Genomic DNA, 19268 nt, shown 5'->3' on the forward strand with positions numbered 1-19268 from the left:
TTGAGTAATTTTGTATCATCTTCAGATTTTGCAATGCCACGATTCACTCCCTTTTCCACAGCATAGGTCCCAGTACAGACCCCTGGGGGACCCCACTATTTACTTCGCACTATTGTGAAAGCTGACCATTTTTCCTACCCTTTGTTTGCTATCTTTTAATGACTTACTGACCCATGAGAGAACCATTCCCTCTTATCTCATAACTACTTAGTTTGATTAAGAGCTTTTGGTGAGGGATATTATCAAAGGCTTTCTCAAAGTCCAAGTATGCTTCTGAGCTGGATCCCCCTTGTCCACATGCTTGCTGACCCCCTCTGAGAGTTCTAATAGAATGGTGAGACATGATTTCCCTTTATAAAAGCATCCATGTGTCCAGGGCTTTGGAACGGAACGGAGCCTGGAGCGCCTCCGGAGCAATGAAGCTGCAGTTTTTTTGCCTGGAGCTGGAACAGAGCCGGAACACAGCTCCAAAGCCCTGCATGTGTCTGATAATTCTGTTTTTTTACTATAGTTTCAAGCATTTTGCCTGGTACTGAAGTTAGGCTTATTGGCATGTAATTGCCAGGGTTGCCTCTGGAACTTTTTTAAAAATTGATGTTACATTAGCTACCCTCCAGTCATCTGGTATAGAGTCTGATTTTAAGCAATGGGTTATGTACCACAGTCAGTAGTTCTGCAATTTCATATTGGACTTCCTTCAGAACTCTTTGATAAAATTGATAGTAATAAGTCATCAGGACCAGATAATATTCATCTGTTTGTTCCAGCTTCCTCTATTGACACGTGAAGCTGGGACCGTTCCTCAGATTTGTGTGTGGGGATCTCCCCCGTACCCTCTGCAGTTAAGACAATGCAAAGAATTCATTAGCTTTGCTGCAACAGCCTTGTCTTCCTGGAGTGCTCTTTTAGCACTTCAATCATACAGTGGCCCTACTGATTTTTTTTTGGCAGGCTTCCTACTTCTGATGTAGTTAACTTTTTTTGTTGTCAGTTTTTGTGTCTTGAGTTAGTTGCTCTTCATATTCTTTTGTGGCCTGTTTTATAATTGACTTGCCAGAGTCTATGCTCTTTTCTATTTTCCTCACTAGGATTTGACTTCCAATTTTTAAAGGATACCTTTTTGCCTCTGATTTCTTTTTACTTCGCTATTTAGCTATGGTGGCATTTTTTTGTTATTACTGTTCTTTGTTTTTCAAATTCAGGGTATACATTTTGTCTGAGCCTCCTATTATGGTATTTTTAAATAGTCTCCCTGTAGTTTGCCAGTGTTTCACCCTTGTGACTGTTCATTTTTAATTTCTATTTAACTAACTTCCTCATTATTGTACAGTTCCCCTTTTTTAAATTAAATTTGACTGTGGTGGGTTTCTTTGGCTTTTTTCCCTCTACAGGGATGTTAAATTTGATTACATTATGGTCTCTACTGTTGAGCAGTTCAACTATATTTAACTGCTGTCTATATCCTATTCTCCGCTTATGACTAAATCAAGACTTGCGTCTCCTCTTGTAGATGGCAGGACAAGATACTCTTTGGTGTCTAGAAATTTTTCTCTCCGTTCTCTGCCTTTATAGCCTCTTTTGTAGCCTCTCCTTGAGCATTTCACAATCATCACCATCTTGATCAGGTGGTTGGTAGTATATTCCTACAGCTATACACTTATTGTTCAATCATGGAATTTCTATTCAGAGAGATTCTATGGGGCAGTGTTATTCATTTAAGATTTTTACTTTGGCTCTGTGCTCTCTTTCACATACAGTGCCCCATCAGTATGACCTACTGTCATTTCTGTATATTTTGAATCCGGGTATTACCATGTCTCATTAGTTATCCTCCTTCCACTAAGTTTTTGTGATGCCTGTTATATCAATATCCTCATTTAATGCCAGGCATTGTAGTTAACCCATCTTCATATTTAGATATCTAGCAGTTGTATATAAATACTTGTACATTTTGTATTTAAATGGAGTCCTTTGCATTTGGCTGTTCCTTACTAACTCCTGTCTATACTTTACCACATTCTCTCCTATTGTCTTTACTAGGGCATAGAGATTCCCCTTTAATAAATTCATTCCTAAGGGATTTTTCTGCCTGAACTATGTTCAGCTCCACACCTGTTAGCTTTCCTCCAAACCTTAGTTTAAAAATCCTTTACAGTCGTTTGCAACCTCTCCTCATATCTGAGATCTTCTAAGCATTTATTGGGGCTATTGTTAAAGTATTTTTACTGGTTTTACTAGAGATAAGATGATGAAACCTGATATAAAATATTTCTGCTATTATGATTCCTGAAGAGGCAAATTTTAAAGCTTGAATACTCATTTGTTTTAAAATGCTGAGTTTTAAAAGACATTTATTGGTGTTTTTGATTTTCCGCTGTTGAAGTTGAGATATATATAGCAACCATCTATACTCTGCTTTAAAAGGCAATACACCTGCTTTGACAAGGGTGAGAGCTGTAAAGTACAAATATTTGTAAGACTGGTCTAGCAGCACTTGTAAATTTTAATATCCTCCCACTTTTGCTAGCATATTTGTATTTTTTTGCTAATCTGCACTAACTGAAATAATAGAATTTCATACAACTCTAGGACTGGAAGGGACCTTGAGAGGTCTTCTAGTCCAGTACCCTGTATTCCAGGCAGGACGAAGTCTTATCTAGACCATCCCTGACGAGTGTTTGTCTAACGTGCTCTTAAAAATCTCCAATGATGGAGATTCCACAACATACATAGGCAATTTATTCCAGTGCTTAACCACCCTGACGGGAAGTTTTCCTGACGTCTAACCTAAATAGCCCTTTCTGCATTTTAAGACCAATGCTGCTTGTCCTATTCAGTCTCTCCTCACAGGTCATGTTTTCTAGACCTTTAAGCTTTTTTGTTGTTGTTCTCTGGACTCTCTCTGGTTTGTCCACATCTTTCCCAAAGTGTGGCACCCAGAACTGGATACAATACTCCAGCTGAAGCTGTAACAGTGCAGAGTAGAGCAGAAGAATGACTTCTCACATCTTGCCTGCAACACTCCTGCCAATACGTTCCGGAATATTATTTGCGCACCCTCCCCTTTTTGTTTTTGCAGCACTCAACACTGTTGACTCATATTTTGCTTGTGATCCACTATGACCCCCAGCTCTTTTGCACAGTACTCTTTCTTAGACAGTCATTTCCCATTTTGTTGTGTGCAACTGATAATTCCTTCTAAGGGGGAGTACTTTGCATTTGTCCTTATTGAACTTCATTTGATTTACTTCAGACAGTTTATCCAATTTGTCCAGATCCTTTTGAATTTTAATCCTATCCTCCAAAGCACTTGCAACCCCTCCCAGCTTGGTATTGTCTGCAAACTTTATAAGTGTACTCTCTATGCCGTTATCTAAATCATCGATGATGGTATTGAACAGAACTAGACCCAGAACTGACCCCTGTGGGATCCCACTCGATATGCCCTTCCAGCTTGACTGTGAACCCCTGATGGCTACCCTCTGGGAATGGTTTTCCAACCAGTTATGCGCCCACCTTATAGTAGCTCCATCTAGATTGTGTTTCCCTACTTTGTTTATGAACAGGTCATGCGAGACAGTATCAGAAGCCTTGCTTACTCAAGATATACCACATCTACTACTTCCCCCCCACATCCACAAGGCTTGTTACCCTCTCAAAGAAAGCTATTAGGTTAGTTTGAGATGATTTGTTCTTGACAAATCCATGCTGACTATTACTTATCACCTTCTAGGTGTCTGCAAATTGATTGCTTGATTATTTGCTTAATTATCTTTCTGGGTACTGAAGTTAAGCTGACTGCTCTGTAATTTCCCACGTTGTCTTTATTCCCTCTTTTTAGCTTGGCACTATATTTGCCTTTTTCCAGTCCTCTGGAATCTCTCCCATCTTCCATGACTTTTCAAAGATAATCGCTAATGGCTCAGATATCCCTTCAGTCAGCTCCTTGAGTATTCTAAGATGTATTTCATTAGGCCCTGGTGACCTGAAGATATCTAACTTGTCCATGGCATTTTTTAACTTGTTCTTTCCCTATTTTAGCCTCTGATCCTACCTAATCTTCACTGGCATTCACTACATTAGATGTCCAATTGCTACTAAACTTTTCGGTGAAAACTGAAACAAGTCATTTAGTGCTTCTGCTAAATGTCTGTCTCTCTTGTCCTCTGAATAGATGTACACCATGTTGCTTATTGGGCAACTACCCGCTGTATTAACACTTTAGAATATGCCTTCAGCTGACAGAATTTGTCTTTGTGCAAATGTTTTGGGAACTTAATATTCATTAGTGGTATTAAATAACACGCATTTGACTAAAAAACTGCAGCATGTTACACGTACATGGGGCAAAACATAGCATCAGTGTATGTACGTGTAACTGGTATACTGTCTGACTGAAATTTGTTTCAGTAAGTTTTGTAGAGCAGAGAGTGTTTTACTATGTTTGCACAGTGCATAGCAGGAGAGGGCCTTAATCCTGATCGGGTTCTTTAGATGCTGCTGTAAAACAAGGGATCACTTATACACTTGCTGTATCATTTTTTGTATATTGTTATAGGACTCAGTTTTATAAACCTATTGGTGACAGGTTAAGGAGGGTTAATTTTCAGGAAAAAGATGTTAAGCAGTATACAAACTGAGTCAGAGGTTTGTGTTTTTTCCATGCTTGTCTAGCAAAATTTACATGGCCTTTAAAAATCTTCAGATCTAAGACCTCTAGGTTCAATCCTCATCCCTTCCATGTTTGCTGTGAAGAATCAGAGCCTAATACTCCAGCATAGGCTTAAAAACATATGGAAAAATAACAGCTTTGCATGCAATATTCAAATAAATGGCTAGGATTTCTTTTATAAATAATGAAATAATTTCAAATAAGGTACTATTGTACATTGTTCATTAAATGAAAGAGGGAATTAAAACAAAGCAGCCTTTGAGTTGGGGGTGAAAAAAAGTACACAGTTTTCTTCATAGGAGAAAATACTCTTCTTGCTTAGATAACTCAGATAGCTTTTAGTGAAACTTTCATACAATCATAGGACTGAAAGGGACCTCGAGAGGTTATCTAGTCTAGTCCCCTGCACTCGTGGCAGGACTGAGTATATTTCCATGTAGAACATTTTACTTCAGGCCTCAGAACAATGGTGAGAAATTTTAGCCCCAAAAATAACTCTGGGAAAGTTTATATGTAAATTTAAAATAGTTTAAAACGGAAGAGCTTTCTCATTTGATTCCTGTATTACAGTCTATCTTGTTGTTCTGTGATGGTTTCTGAAATATTTGCCCAAAGTGTTCTTTTTTCCATTGTAGGTCGGGAGACTTTTGCAGCAGTTGGCAATGACAGGTTCTGAAGAGGGAGATGCGCACATGAAGAGCAACCTTGGCAAATTTGACAAAGTAAGAGTCACAAAACAGTACATATGTACATATTTGATCCTTTGCCTTTCTGTAGCCCCTCTCATCTGAGAATCTCAAAGCATTTCACAAACAAATAAGCTTCACAGTCCTCTTATGAGGTAGGTGAGCAGCACATCTAATTTATGAGTAGGTAAACAGAGGTACAGGTTAAGTGACATCTACATGGTCACATACAGTAGGGTCAGAGCTGGGAATAGAACTTGGAGTCATGCTTCCTGACTACTAGACACACACTACTTTGTTGCTTAAATGACAACATTAACAAAATGTCAAAATATGATACTTTCTAAAACAGATACAAAGTGATTTTTTTTTTTTTTATAATTTTCTCTGCTGAATTTTGCATAAACTAGTTTTATTTAAGGGGACACCATGTAGTCAATTTAAAAAAAAAAAAAAAATATTGCACACCTGCCCATGGATCTTCCTGTCAGTTTTTTGCCTCATTTCCTCTCTTCCTCCCACCCCTCCGCCCTTTTTAGTAAATTGTGTACTCTCCTTTCTTACTGTATGAAGGATGCACACGCAATAGGGGGACTGACTCTATGGAGGAAACAGTGAAACTGACTATACACAATGTGCTGTCAAATGCAGAAAGCAAACAAACTTTTTTGCTCATTTCTTTCAGTCTCTTGCTCCTTTTAATGCAAGTAGGTAAACATTAAGTTAGATATGACTTTTAAATTGACAGTTCTCTTACTTGCCTATCCCTGTCCCCTATAATTTTGTTTCACTTGTAAGCTATGCTCAGCTGGTTCCTGAGGAAGGAACAGTGTAAGTACAAGCTCATTACTGTGAGCTAGTTTGTCTTCTAGTGCCATTGCATAACAGCATTTTTAAAACTGTACTTAAATATTGAGCACTACAGAATCTATTTAAACAAGTGACACTTTCAAAGCAGATACAGAGTGAAGGGAACTCTAAATTTTTTGCATAATTTTCTACTTACTCTTCATTGGCTAAAAGATGTTTGATTTGCTATATATGTAAGAAGCAGCAAAACTGATATTCCCATGTAAATTATGTATATATCTCTTGTACCTTTGTGGTGTTCTGTAGCTCTAAAATTTGAAACCTTTCACTAAAAAACCTACGTCTTCTCCTTGCAGAGCTGTGTTGCTGCTTTCCTGGATGTTGTTATTAGTGGGCGTGCTGTGGAAACCCCTCCGATGTCCTCAGTTAACCTTCTAGAAGGGTTGAGTAGGACTGTGGTTTATATGACATACAGCCAACTTACTAATCTGGTAATATCCTGGTTATTCAATAGGAGTAATATTTTCCTGCACATGCTTGCAGGAGAGAGATATAAGTGGGTGTAGTAGGTTAATATGTAGCTTCATGCTCCTTTCTTAATTATGCAAACTCTAATTTTATAGGTTGGTTTTATGCGAAATGTAATGTCAAGTGATCAACTGAAGGAAGATCGGATGGCTCTGGAAAACTTGTTGGCAAACTTACCCCAGAACAAACCCGGGAAAAGTAGCAGCCTTGAAATGACTCCTTACAATACCCCACAACTCTCCCCTGCAACTACCCCAGCCAACAAAAAAAATCGACTGCCTATTGGTGAGGAAGATTGAGAGAAATTCTTACAACAAAAGCTTTTTGTTCATAGGCTTTCCTGCATCCTGTATACACTTTTTCAGCATTTCTTCAGTCCTCTTGTAGGATATGCTTAAGTTTTTCTTCACACCACTTCCACTGTGTGTGTGTGTGTTTGTGTAGCATAGTTGCATTGAATCGGACTTTATGTAATGAAACCATCTGTTGGATCATCTTTCTGGTGTAACCACTCTAGCAGGACTGTACTTCTATCATATTTTTTTCTAGTGCCTTGTCTAGTCAAGTTTGAAATTTCCCAAATGATGTTTCCACCACTTTCCTTGGAAGAATATTCCAATTCATAGTGTAATTTTTCCTTTACTCGTACTTACACCTCTTAAACCAGACTGAATTTTAGTGTATTCAAATAGTAAATGAAGTTGTAGGGTTCCTAGTTCGCATGTAATGTAGACTTAATCTAATCATCATATGTTAGTGAAATGGTGCAGGCCAGTGGATAGGAGAGAGGGAAAGGGAAGAGTCAGAAATTGAGTGGTGGTGAGGATAGTGCAATTGTCAACATTGATACAGAGAGAGTTTGGATATGAGGAGAAAGTAGAAGGGAAGAAGGATGTTCAGATTTTGCAATAGTTAGAGAAGTGGCAGAATGTTTGTAATAAAATGCTGGAGAGACAGGAAGAGATGGGCATCTGGTCAGTTGGGGAGAGGTTAGGCGTAGGGAGGTAGATTTAAATCATCACCGTGAAGATGATCACTCAAGTGATGCAAGTGGGTAAGGAAGCCAGCGTGCAGACATTTGGCAACCGCAGTATGGAAAGTGGCAGGAAGGAGGATCCTTTAAAGATAATGCTAAAAAAGTGCTAAGCAGTTTAAGAGGGGAGATTGCCTTGTAATTATGCTCTCTTAAATCTGGCTACTGATGTGATGTTGCACATTTCTCTTCTGAAGCATAGAATTTCATGATCTTATACCTTTTCAGCTCAGAAATATCCCATCTCAAAATGTGACACTTTTTTCCTCTAGATACTAAAGTATTGCATTCTGTTAAAGTGTTTACTTATATGATTGGAATATTGGTATTCAGTAGAAAAAGAGCTTGGTATTTATCTGAAAAGTAGGCAAAAATATTTATACTTAAAATAGTAAATTAAAGGTAGCAATTACTAAAACCTCATTTTGGTACCCTGAGTTATCCTTACCTCTCTGTGCACAACTGCTATTCTAAGTTTACATTAGTGAAGTAACAACTTGTTTGTATTTATTTTATAGTTTAAAATATTTTTGTTGTTCAAAGGCTTGATTTTGTTTCTGTTTAATGCTGTCGAAACCCAGGACAACAGTTGGCAGCCATTACTGCCTGGGATACTTCTACCACCAATCTCTCAGCTCACATTAATCTAGTAACCCCATTTGGTGGGTAATGGACTCTTTCCCTTCTTCCTCTATGCAAAACTTCTATTCACTTCATAAAACCATGCTTCTCATGCTTGTCTTTAATTTGCTTTGTGCCAGGCTTCTTTGTTTATTCCATTACAAAGGCCAATTCCTACTTAAATAGCTAGAAAAATGTAGTACCCTAAAAAGCCTACTCTCTCTTTGATGCATGATATTTGAAGGTAAAAATTTCTCTCAGTTTGCACATTTGGCCTCAGCTCCCATGTTTCAACTGAGGAAATTGAAGCCATGCTGCCAGCCCCTAGATAAGGTGAGGAACTTCAGGTCCTTGACTCTTTCTCCAAGGGGTCCAGAATAGAGAGGGAGTGAAGATTATATTAAAAGGAGTTAGAGAACCACAAAGTAATCAGGATGGTATTATGATTTTGCTTTGCCATGTGTTTGTCCGTTTCTGATGATGTAACATCAGGTCTTCAGGTTTGTAATGTTTTGTTTTTTTGTTTTGTTTTTGTTGTTGTGACTTTCTGCACTCTTCTTGCTGAGTGGCTCTCCAGTGCAAGGTGTGGCATGCCACTGTTCTGAATGACTTATTTCCGTTACCAGCACCTGCTTTGAACAGGGTAGAACCATCCTAGGCCAGGCTTAGAGTGGCATTTTCCATTTTATTTATGCAATCACAAAAATTATAAATTAGCATGCCCAAGAGGTAAAAGGAATAAGGGCTTACCAGCTTTTGCTTATAAGTGTTTGACACATCCAATCTAGTGTACACTTGAATCCCCTTCTATATCAGATTTTGCTCAAAAGGACTTGCCCAATAAAGTCCAAAACTGTCTTAAATGCCCTAATAAAAGGTTTACTCTACAAAACATTAAAAGCCTCCAGTAATGCTGCTTTAGAACCTAGTCGTGCAAGGGGCTGTGTGCCTTTAGCTTCTGTTGACTGTATTGGACAGTGCTCAGCAACTCATGGGATGCAGGGCCTTAATTCTTTTGTAATGCTGTACATTTGTTAGTTTTATTTGTTGGTTGGTTTTTTAAGTAAGAATTCAGGTAGCTGCTCTAAACAGCACTGTCTGAGTTGCTGCCAGTGTGCCTTCACTTACAGTGAGTTCTGTGTTGCCTATGAACTCTTTGCCTATTCTTGCAGGCATTCTGGGATGGGCACCAGCTAACATGCTGAGTAACTATCGCTGATGTCTGGGTGTAGTCCAGAGGGTTTGCTGGTGAATGCTGAAGGGATAACATTTATTTATGTATTGATTTTATTTTTTATATATATAATATGGTGTCCCTAATCTCTGTTTGGCAGAAGCTGGAATGGGCGACGGGATAGATCATTTGATTATCTGTTCTGTTCATTCCCTCTGGGGCACCTGGCATTGGCCACTATCGGAAGACAGGATACTGGGCTAAATGGACCTTTGATCTGACCCAATATGGCCGTTCTTATGTTCTTATTAAAGTAGCGCTCTAACAGTCCTTATTAGGGATCTGGGCTTTAGGCACTATACAAACATGTAGTAGAGATGATGCCCCCAAAAGCTTAATTTATAATCCAGTTATTTCATGGCCTAGTGTAGGGGGTTCTCAAACTGGGGGTTAGGACCGCTCAGGGTGTCGTAAGGTTATTAGATGAGGGGTTACAAGCTGTCAGCCCCCACCCCAAACTCCGCTTTGCCTCCAACATTTATAATGATGTTATAGATTTTAAAAAAAGGGTTTTAATTTATAAGGGGGGGGTCACACTCAGAGACGTGCTGTGTGAAAGGGGTCACCAGAACAATAGTTTGAAAACCACTGGCCTAGTGCATAGCATTAAATAATCAATCTGGTCAGAGGTCTTGGAGATTAGAATTTTAAATGGAGAGCTGGTTCTTAGACATTCAAGTTTAAAAACCATAAAAATAAACAATTCTCTCACCACTTCATCTTTCTCCTTCCTCCTCCCTGTCCCCAAATCCACCCTCTACATCAGTGGTCCCCAATGCGGTGCCCACGGGCACCATAGCATTTATGTGCACCTGCCTATTGATAAGGACAACCAGCTACTGAGAAGCAGCAACGCCAGGAAGCGTTGCCGCTGTTCTCGGTGGCATTTCAGCAGCAGTGCTTCTCGATGTCGCTTCTAGGCAGCATTTTGGTGGCTGGTCGTTCAGAGCCTGTCACACTCTTCTGGGAACATGAAGATGCTATTGCAACGGAAAGGTTGGGGACCACTGTTCTACATTGTTTCTGAACAGACCTCTTAGCCATAAGAAGCTTGATACCCTTCTAGCTGGCAACAATAGAGTCTTTAAGTTTCCCTGCTTGTTAAATTCATCAAGGGCCCAGGAAGGACCCATAAATGGTTCATTGGACAAATGCAAAAAATTGCTTTTCCAGGTGTTCTTCATTTGGTTGTCTTGGTCTCCTGGTGCTTTTTGATGATCATTTTCCTATTATTTAATGCGATAGAGATCTCTTATCAGTGTAAGGTGCTTTTAGGTCATGGGGCTGTGAGGTTGGCATGACTGCAGTTTGTAGGGAGAAAAACTCACCACTACTGAAAGGGTATTTTAAACATGGGAGCTAAAGTGCCTTTCTGCTGGTGCTCTCTTCTTGCAATGGTACAGAAGCAGAGGGGAGTCTCTCTTGCAAAGGAAGAATGTATGCAGGTAACCTAAAGGGAAAGCTATCCTGCCCATCTCAAACAGGAATATCTGGGGGTTAATGGAGAAGCATGGTATGTGTTATGCTTCTTAAGCCATTATGCTGCAAGTCTGATATTTTCACAGTAGTGCAATATTTAAATAATTACACAGCCCCAGTGTCAGTTTTGCACATCCCCAGTATCAATGTCCACCTTTCCAGAAAGTTGTAAGTTGCATTTTTGCCCATTCTTTGGTACGCATGCGCTAACATCACACTTGTGTATTGTATAGCATTTGTAGATACACCTCTACCCCGATATACCGCTGTCCTTGGGAGCCAAAAAATTGTACCGCATTATAGGTGAAACCGCGTTATATCGAACTTGCTTTGATCCGTGGAGTGCACAGGCCCGCACCCCACACCCCAGCGCTGCTTTGCCACGTTATATCCGAATTCGTGTTATATCAGGTCGCGTTTTATCAGGGTAGAAGTGTACTCTGAGAGTTTAAATATTGAAAACCTTCATAACACTCTGTATTTTAACATGTATCATTAGCTACCCGTAGCAGAAATAGATCAAATATTCCAATGGACCAGCATGGAGACCATGAGGGATCCTCCCAGGAGTCTATACAGGAAGTTCAGCCAGAAGAAGTGCTGGTTATTTCTTTGGGAACAGGTCCGCAGCTTACTCCGGGGATGATGTCAGAAAATGAGGTATGAAAAAGGTGTCAAATATAAATCACATGCTTTGAGAAGTGAAGAATGTATATTCAGACCATGAAATAATACTAAGTTTGTGACAAACTAAGACAGGGTTTAAACTGGAGAATTAGGGCTAAAACCCTGTATTTGTTTCACTGTATTTAGGTGTTGCAAATGTTCTCCAAACCACAACTGATTTCTATTTGTAATGATTAATACAGCATCCAGATTAAACAGATAGGTGGTTGTGCCAGAGCCGTCCGTTCGTAGATTCCAAGGCCAGAAGGGGCCACTGTGATGTAGATTGACCTCCTGTATAACACAGGCCATAGAACTTCCTCAAAATAATTCCTAGAACATTTTAGAATAACATCTGGTCTTGATTTAAAAATTGCCAGTGATGGGAATGTACACCCCTTGGTAAATTGTTCCAATGGTTAATTACTCTTACTGTGAAAAATTTTATGTCTTGTTTTCAGTTTGAATTTGTCTAGTTTCAACATCTAGCCACTAGATCATGTTATATCTTTCTCTGCTAGATTGAAGAGCCTATTATTAAATATTTTTTCTGCATGTAGATATTTAGAGATTGTAATCAAGTAACCCTTTAACCTTGGCTGTGTAAATCTAAATAGATTGCTCTCTTTGAGGCCATCGCTGTAAGGCATATTTTCTAACACTGTAGTTCTTCTCATGGCTCTTCTCTGAACCCTCTCCAATTTATCACCATCTTTGAATTGTGAGCACCAGAACTGGACACAGTATTCCAGCAGCAGTCACACCAGTGCCAAATAAAGAGGTAAAATAACCTCTGTGTTCCTAATCAAGATTCCCCTGTTTATCCATCCCAGGATTGCATTAGCTGTTTTACCCACAGCATCACACTTGGAGCTCATATTCAGCTGATTATCCACCATGACCCCCAAATCTTTTTTCCGTCACTGCTTCCCAGGATAGTCCCCCATTTTGTAAGTATGGCCTACTTTCTTTGTTTCTAAATGTATACATTTCCATTTAGCTGTTTTAAAACACACATTGTTCTTCTTCGAGTGATTGTTCATATCCATTCCAGTAGGTGTACGCGCCGCGCGTGCACGCTCGTCGGAAGACTTTTACCCTAGCAACTCCGGCGGGCCAGCAGGTCGCCCCTAGAGTGGTGCCACCATGGCGGCTGATATATACCCGTGCCGGCCCGTCCGCTCCTCAGTTCCTTCTTACCGCCGTGTCGGTCATTGGAACTGTGGAGCGTGGCATAGCTGTCCTCCACATCCCTAGCTTCTCCTTGTTTGTTGTTCTACTAGTTATAGTTATAGAATAGTTTATAGTTGTTGTTTACTTGTTGTATATAGTTAGCAGGCTTGGGGCTCTAGCCCTTCCCCGTACCCAGCGCCGGGCTAATGCCTGGTTCACCGGGGTTCAAACCGTGCTCGGTCTGCAAAAAGCTGATGCCCACTAGCGATCCCCACGACTCCTGTCTGAAGTGCCTTGGGGAATCGCATATCTCTGAGAAGTATCGAATTTGCAAGGCCTTTAAGCCAAGGACCAAGAAGGAGAGAGACCAGCGCCTAAAGACTCTCCTCATGGAAGCGGCGCTTAACCCTTCGGCCTCGGCACCGGGTACCGTCTCAGTTACGGCACCGGACCACTCCAGGCCCTCAAACGCCTCGGCACCGACCTTCTCCGGCACCGGGCCCCGGGAAAAGACTGTCAGCGTCCTCCACCCCGGCCAAGCAGGCTCGGATGGAACACCCGGCACCAACTCCGGTCGCGGCACCAACACCAGGGATTCCATCGACTCCGGGCCTGGGAGGTCCGTCGAGTCCGGTCCCTCTCAGCTACCCACTAAGATCTGGCATCGAGCTGATGGTCCCATCAATGCCCGAGACATTCTCCTCGGCTAGGGACCTCATCGCCCTGACTGAGCCTGCGCTGCCCCAACCCCCGGCACCGCCGGTGCGGGTTCCTCAATCTAAGGGCAAGACAGTGACCATGCGAGCACCGTCTCTGGATTCCCTGAGTCGGCACCGATCACCATCAAGGTCCCGGCACCGTTCCCGGTCCCGTGGGAGGTCTCGCTCAAGACGCCGCTCACAGTCCCGGCACCGCTCTCCGCGACGGTACCGGTCGTACTCGTGGCGCAGGTCCCGATACTCCCGGCACTGCTCCGGCTCAAGCCATCGCTACTGGCACCGAGATTCGAGGAGCCATTCTCACTGTCGGCGGTCCAAATCCAGGTCGACCTCCCGGCATCGAGCTGGTGGCAGGTCCCGGTCTCGATCGCGGTGCCGTTATGACTCCCGGCACCGATCTCCGGCACAGAGGAGGTCTCCACTATCAGGAGCAATGGACCCGTACCACTCCCGTTCGGCTCCTCCCTGGCCGTCACGCCAGCCATCAGTCTCTTCGCAAGCGGACAGCGCATACCTGGACAGTGACAGGCCTGCTGCTCTGTTTCATGAGCCCCAGCCTCAGGAGCATGGTCCGCAGCAGTGGGGTTTCTGGACTCCCTGGGCGTACCACCAAGCCCAGGGCCCTCAACAGATTCCCCCGCGTTCGTCTGCTTCCAAACACAGGGCTCTGGAGGCCACATCTTCCCGTCCTCCTCCTTCCCCTACAGAGGAGAGGTCGTCTCAGCCTCAAGACCCTGAGCACCCTCCAGAGTCAGACGCAGTGCTCCAGGCAGAGCCTTCGGCAGATCCACTCCTGCCAGGTCTCTCCTCGTCATCCTCCGTGGATGAGGCAGTGGGCAGTGGACGGGAACGACATCCACCAGTCCCCTCCGCTTGACCTCAGGCACACCAGGACCTCCTCAGGCGCGTGGTGCAAAACATGAATTTGCAGGCTGAGGAGTCTCCGAGATTGAGACCGGTAGTGAGCATACACGGCTGACGCGCCACTCGAGTCCACCCTTCCCCTTCCTTTTATTTCAAAACAGACCATTCAAGCCAATGCCATGACCATCTGGCAGTCCCCGGCATCCGTTTCCCCCCGTGCTGCTCGTTGGAGTGGAGCGCAAGTACATGGGTGCCTCGAAGGGCTACGAATATCTGTATGTTCACCCGCCCCCGTGTTCCCTCGTCGTCCAGTCTGTGAACGAGAGGGAATGCCATGGTCAGCAGGCCCTGGCCCCAAGTCTCTAAGAGGCGAGGCGCATGGACCTGCTTTGCCGGCAAGGTTCTATTCTGCAGGCGCCCTCCAGCTGCGGGTGTCCAACCAGCAGGCTCTACTTAGCCATTACACCTATAACACCTGGCGCCGGCGGACAAATTTAAAGAGCTGCTCCCGCAGGATGCGCATCAGGAGTTCTCTGCGATCCTTGACGGAGGCAAGAAGTCGCGAGAACTTCCCTGCAGGCAGCTTTGGACGCCGCAGATTCGGCCGCCAGGATCTCTAGCTTCCGGCGTTACTATGCGCCGCATTTCCTGGCTACAAGTCTCTGGCCTTCCTCGGAGCTCCAATATACCATCCAGGACCTTCCATTTGAGGCGCAGGGCCTGTTTCTTCTGACAAGACTGACCCTCGCGCTGCAAAGCCTTAAAGACAATAGGGTCATTATGCGTTCGTTGGGAGATGCATACACCTGTCACCCAGCGCAGACCCTTCAGGCGCTCTAGCAACAAACACCGGCCTACCCCCAGCCCAGGCAAAGCAAGACTTCGCCAGGCGGCGGAATAGAAATGGCCGGCGTTAGACAATTCGGGCAATCAGGAGGACAGAACCAGAGCTCCTCCAAGCCTTTCCTCCGGCCCGAAACCTTCATTTTTGAAGGTTGCGCCCGAGGGCTCTGCTACCAGTTCCTCCCACGGATCCATCTCCTCCCTTTTCCAACCGATCTTTCGTTCTTCCTCACGGCGTGGCCCAGCTACATCGGACCGCTGGGTCTTACGCACGTTGGAACTTGGATACCATCTGCAATTTGTTTCATACCTGCCCTCCGCCCCCCTCCCTCGTCCCTCTTCAGGGACCCCTCTCACGAGCAACTCCTCCTCCAGGAGTTGCAAACTGCTCCTCGCCAAGGAGCCTAGAGGAGGTTCCAGAGAGCGAGCGAGGGCAAGGGTTCTATTCCCGATATTTTCTGATCCCCAAGGCCAAGGGAGGCCTCAGGCCTATCCTCGACCTGCGGGAGCTCAACCAGATACCTGGCTAAAGTTGAAAAAATTGAATTCCGTATATGGTATCCTTGTGGACCATTATCCCATCCCTGGATCCCGGCGAGACTGGTACGCCGACCCTCGACATGCAGGACGCCTACTTCAATATAGCCATCTTCCCCCCCAGGAGGGAGGTTCTTCGATTCGTCGTCAACCAGCCGTCACTATCAATTCGCTGGTCCTCCCGTTCGGCCTCTCTACGGCCCAAGAGTGTTCACCAAGTGTTATGGCTGTAGTCGTGCGCCCACCTTCGCCGCAGTCGACGTACATGTATTTCCATACCTCGACGACTGGCTGATCCGGGGATCCTCAGAGGAGCAGTCCTCACACACTGTCCACATGTCAGAGAGACTTTTCGTAAGCCTAGGCCTGTATGCTCAATGCCTGAAAAGTCAACTCTAACCCCACTCAGAGGATAGAGTTTATCGGCCCCATTCTGGACTCCACTCTGGCCAGAGCCGTTCTTCCTCTGTCGCGGTTCCAGGCTTTGACGGCCATCATTCTAACGTTGCAGCAGCGCCTGTTGACCTCAATATGCGACTTGCCTGACTCTCTTGGCCACATGGAGGTTGCACGCTTTTGTCACGAGGATATGCACGGCTCCGCCTGAGGCCCCTCCAGTCCTGGCTTCATTGCTCAGCTCCGTCCAGCCAGGCGTCCTTTGGATACGATTGTCACAGTTCCTCAGGACGTCCTACACTCCCTACATTGGTGGCTGGACCAGTCTGTGGTCTGTGCGGGGCTCCCATTCCATCCGCTCCAGCCCTCGGTGTCCCTGACAACGGACGCATCAGACCTGGGATGGGGGGCCCATCTCAGGACCCTGCGGACCCAAGGCCGCTGGTCTCCTCACGAGCTAGCCCTCCACATCAACGTGCGGGAGTTGAGGGCGGTCTGCCTTGCTTGTCAAACATTCCATCAACAGCTCCAAGGCGGCTGTGTGTTGTCGGTGAATACCGAAACAACGGCCATGTATTATATAAACAAGCAGAGTGGCACGAGGTCTCCTCCTCTGTGTCGGGAAGCCTTGAGGCTTTGGGACTTCTGCATAGCCCACTCCATTCACCTGATCGCATCCTTTCTCCCAGGGGTTCAGAACACGCTGAGCAGATCCTTTCTTTCCCACGAGTGTTCCCTTTGCCCGGACGTCGCTCTTGCGCTCTTCTGGAAGTGGGGATGTCCCTGGATGGACCTCTTCGCATCCCGCAGGAACAGGAAATGCCCGATGTTCTGCTCTTTTCAAGGTCTCGAACCAGGTTAGGTTGCGGACGCCTTCCTTATTCCATGGGCGACACATCTGTTCTACACGTTCCCACCGTTTCCGCTAGTCCACAAGGTCCTTCTGAAGGTGCGCAGGGACAGGGCCCGCTTGATCCTGATTGCTCCAGCATGGCCCCGGCAGCATTGGTTCTCCATGTTGCTGGACCTGTCTGTGGCCGACCCTGTCCCCCTGCCTCTTCACCTGGACCTGATCACTCAGGACCATGGCAGGCTCCGTCACCCAGACCTTCAGTCGCTGCACCTCACAGCGTGGCTCCTGAATGGCTGACCCGGTCTGAAATGCGTTGCTCTACCCCGGTGCAGCAGGTGCTCCTGGGAAGCAGGAAGCCTTCTACGAGGGCAACGTACTTGGCCAAGTGGAAGCGTTTTGCGTGCTGGTGCACGGAACGGCACTTCCTCCGCACCGAGGTCTCCATCTCTAATATCCTTGATTACCTCTGGTCCTTCAAGCAGCAAGGTCTGGCGGTGTCCTCTCTCCGGGTTCATTTGGCGGCTATCTCCACCTTCCACCCGGGAAGCGATGGCCGCTCCGTCTTTTCTCACCCAATGGTGACTAGGTTCCTTAAGGGTCTGGAGCGTCTTTACCCCCAGATTCGCCGCCCCGCGCCCTCCTGGGACCTGAACCTGGTTTGGGCCCGACTCATGTCCCCCCCATTTGAACCGTTGGCTACGTGCTCCCTTCTCTATCTCTCCTGGAAGACTGCAGAAGATTCAGGGAGTGAACCAGCGGAGCCGAAGGCCGCATCATCTCTGGAGTGCTGGACCAGGGCATAATAGGAAGGAAAGGTATGGACGGAGGACCAGGTCGCTGCCCTACAGATTTCCTGGATGGGTAGATGGGCAAGTGTGATTTGGTGGTCTGTAGCAGACACCAACTAATATCCCATCTTATGCTTTGTCTCTTAGGACATTGGTCCATAATCATTCAACATCACTTTCTTCCGAGTTATCTGTGGCTCGGAAACAGGTAATGCCATTTTTGACATAGAGTGCTGCTCCCTCTCCCTTTTTGCCTACTTGATCCTTCCTAAATAGGTTATAACCATTGATTTTAACATTCCAGTAGTGTGATACATCCCACCAGCTTTCAGTAATACCAAATAGATTGAATTTATGCACACAAATGAGCAATTCCAATTCTTTTTGTTTGTTACAGGCTCCTAGCATTGGTGTATAGGCAATTCAGGAATTTCGTCTCTTCTTGTTCTTTGGTTCCTTGTTTAATTTTGTTCTCAACATCTTGATTTTGTGATGAGTGCTTCCCTCTTTTTACCATCCCCTTTTGCTCTTAGTTTAATGTCCTCCTGATTACTCTAGCCAGCCTGTCCCCAAGGAAACTTGTTTCCTTTTTACGGAGGTGAAGGCCATCCAAACTATATGGACCCCTCTCCCAAGAGAAGTTAGACTAGTGTTTAACAAAACCAAAACCTTCCACCACTTACCTAGCCAATGGTTCACTCCCTGAATCTTCTGCCTTTCTGCTGTTGTGGGACAGGAAGGATCTCAGAGAAGGTTCCTTGGACTTAAGTAGTAAATTAACAGAGTACTTACCATCTTCCCTCCTGATAGTGAGTGAGTGTGTGTGTGTGTGTGTGTATGTGTGCGCGCACAAGTTGACACCTGGTCAATTTTAATAACTCTGAAGAAGCCTTGAAGGACAACTGTAAAGTAAGTATTGTGTTTTATATGGCTTTGGTGTGTCTCTGCTGCCAGGTAAAGGTGTGGTGTCTGCAGTTGGATTTTGAAAGCAGATAAACACCACCTTCATTAAGCCATCCCAGCCTTGTCATTCTGTGCAGAGACATGCCTCGTCTTTCTTAGTAGGGTAAAACCTTCTGATTCATAGAACCAAGAGATTTTAGTATCTCCAAAGGAACTGGTTTGTTCTGTGCTTTGCAAGCTTATTAAGTCTTGCTAATCCTCTAGAAACTTTTGTATATGGAAGTTACTGTGCATGCCCAAGTTATAAACTCTTGAAACGCAGTATTTAGAATGAAAGTGATGAAACAGACTTAACTACTGCAGCATAATAAATCATGAAGGGTTAATTATGCCAAGCCTGTGGAGATGTTACGTCATGATAGATTGCTTGGGAGCAAACCTGGGCTGCCATATCTGAGCTTGT

At 44.6% G+C, this 19268-nt stretch overlaps 1 protein-coding gene across 5 annotated transcripts in view; it reads left to right on the forward strand.

Moving 5' to 3' along the window:
- Positions 1-19268, forward strand: part of GAPVD1 (GTPase activating protein and VPS9 domains 1) — a 73713-nt gene that overhangs the window by 27397 nt on the left and 27048 nt on the right. For all 5 annotated transcript variants that reach the window (XM_032767629.2, XM_075060423.1, XM_075060424.1 and 2 more), the window contains 4 exons: positions 5308-5394; positions 6525-6659; positions 6792-6981; positions 11563-11723. In XM_032767629.2, coding sequence (XP_032623520.1) covers positions 5308-5394; positions 6525-6659; positions 6792-6981; positions 11563-11723 — 573 coding nt within the window. The remainder of the gene's footprint in view (positions 1-5307; positions 5395-6524; positions 6660-6791; positions 6982-11562; positions 11724-19268) is intronic.

This window comes from Chelonoidis abingdonii, chromosome 24 (assembly GCF_003597395.2).
Source record: "Chelonoidis abingdonii isolate Lonesome George chromosome 24, CheloAbing_2.0, whole genome shotgun sequence".
In the NCBI taxonomy this organism is placed as follows: domain Eukaryota; kingdom Metazoa; phylum Chordata; order Testudines; family Testudinidae; genus Chelonoidis; species Chelonoidis abingdonii.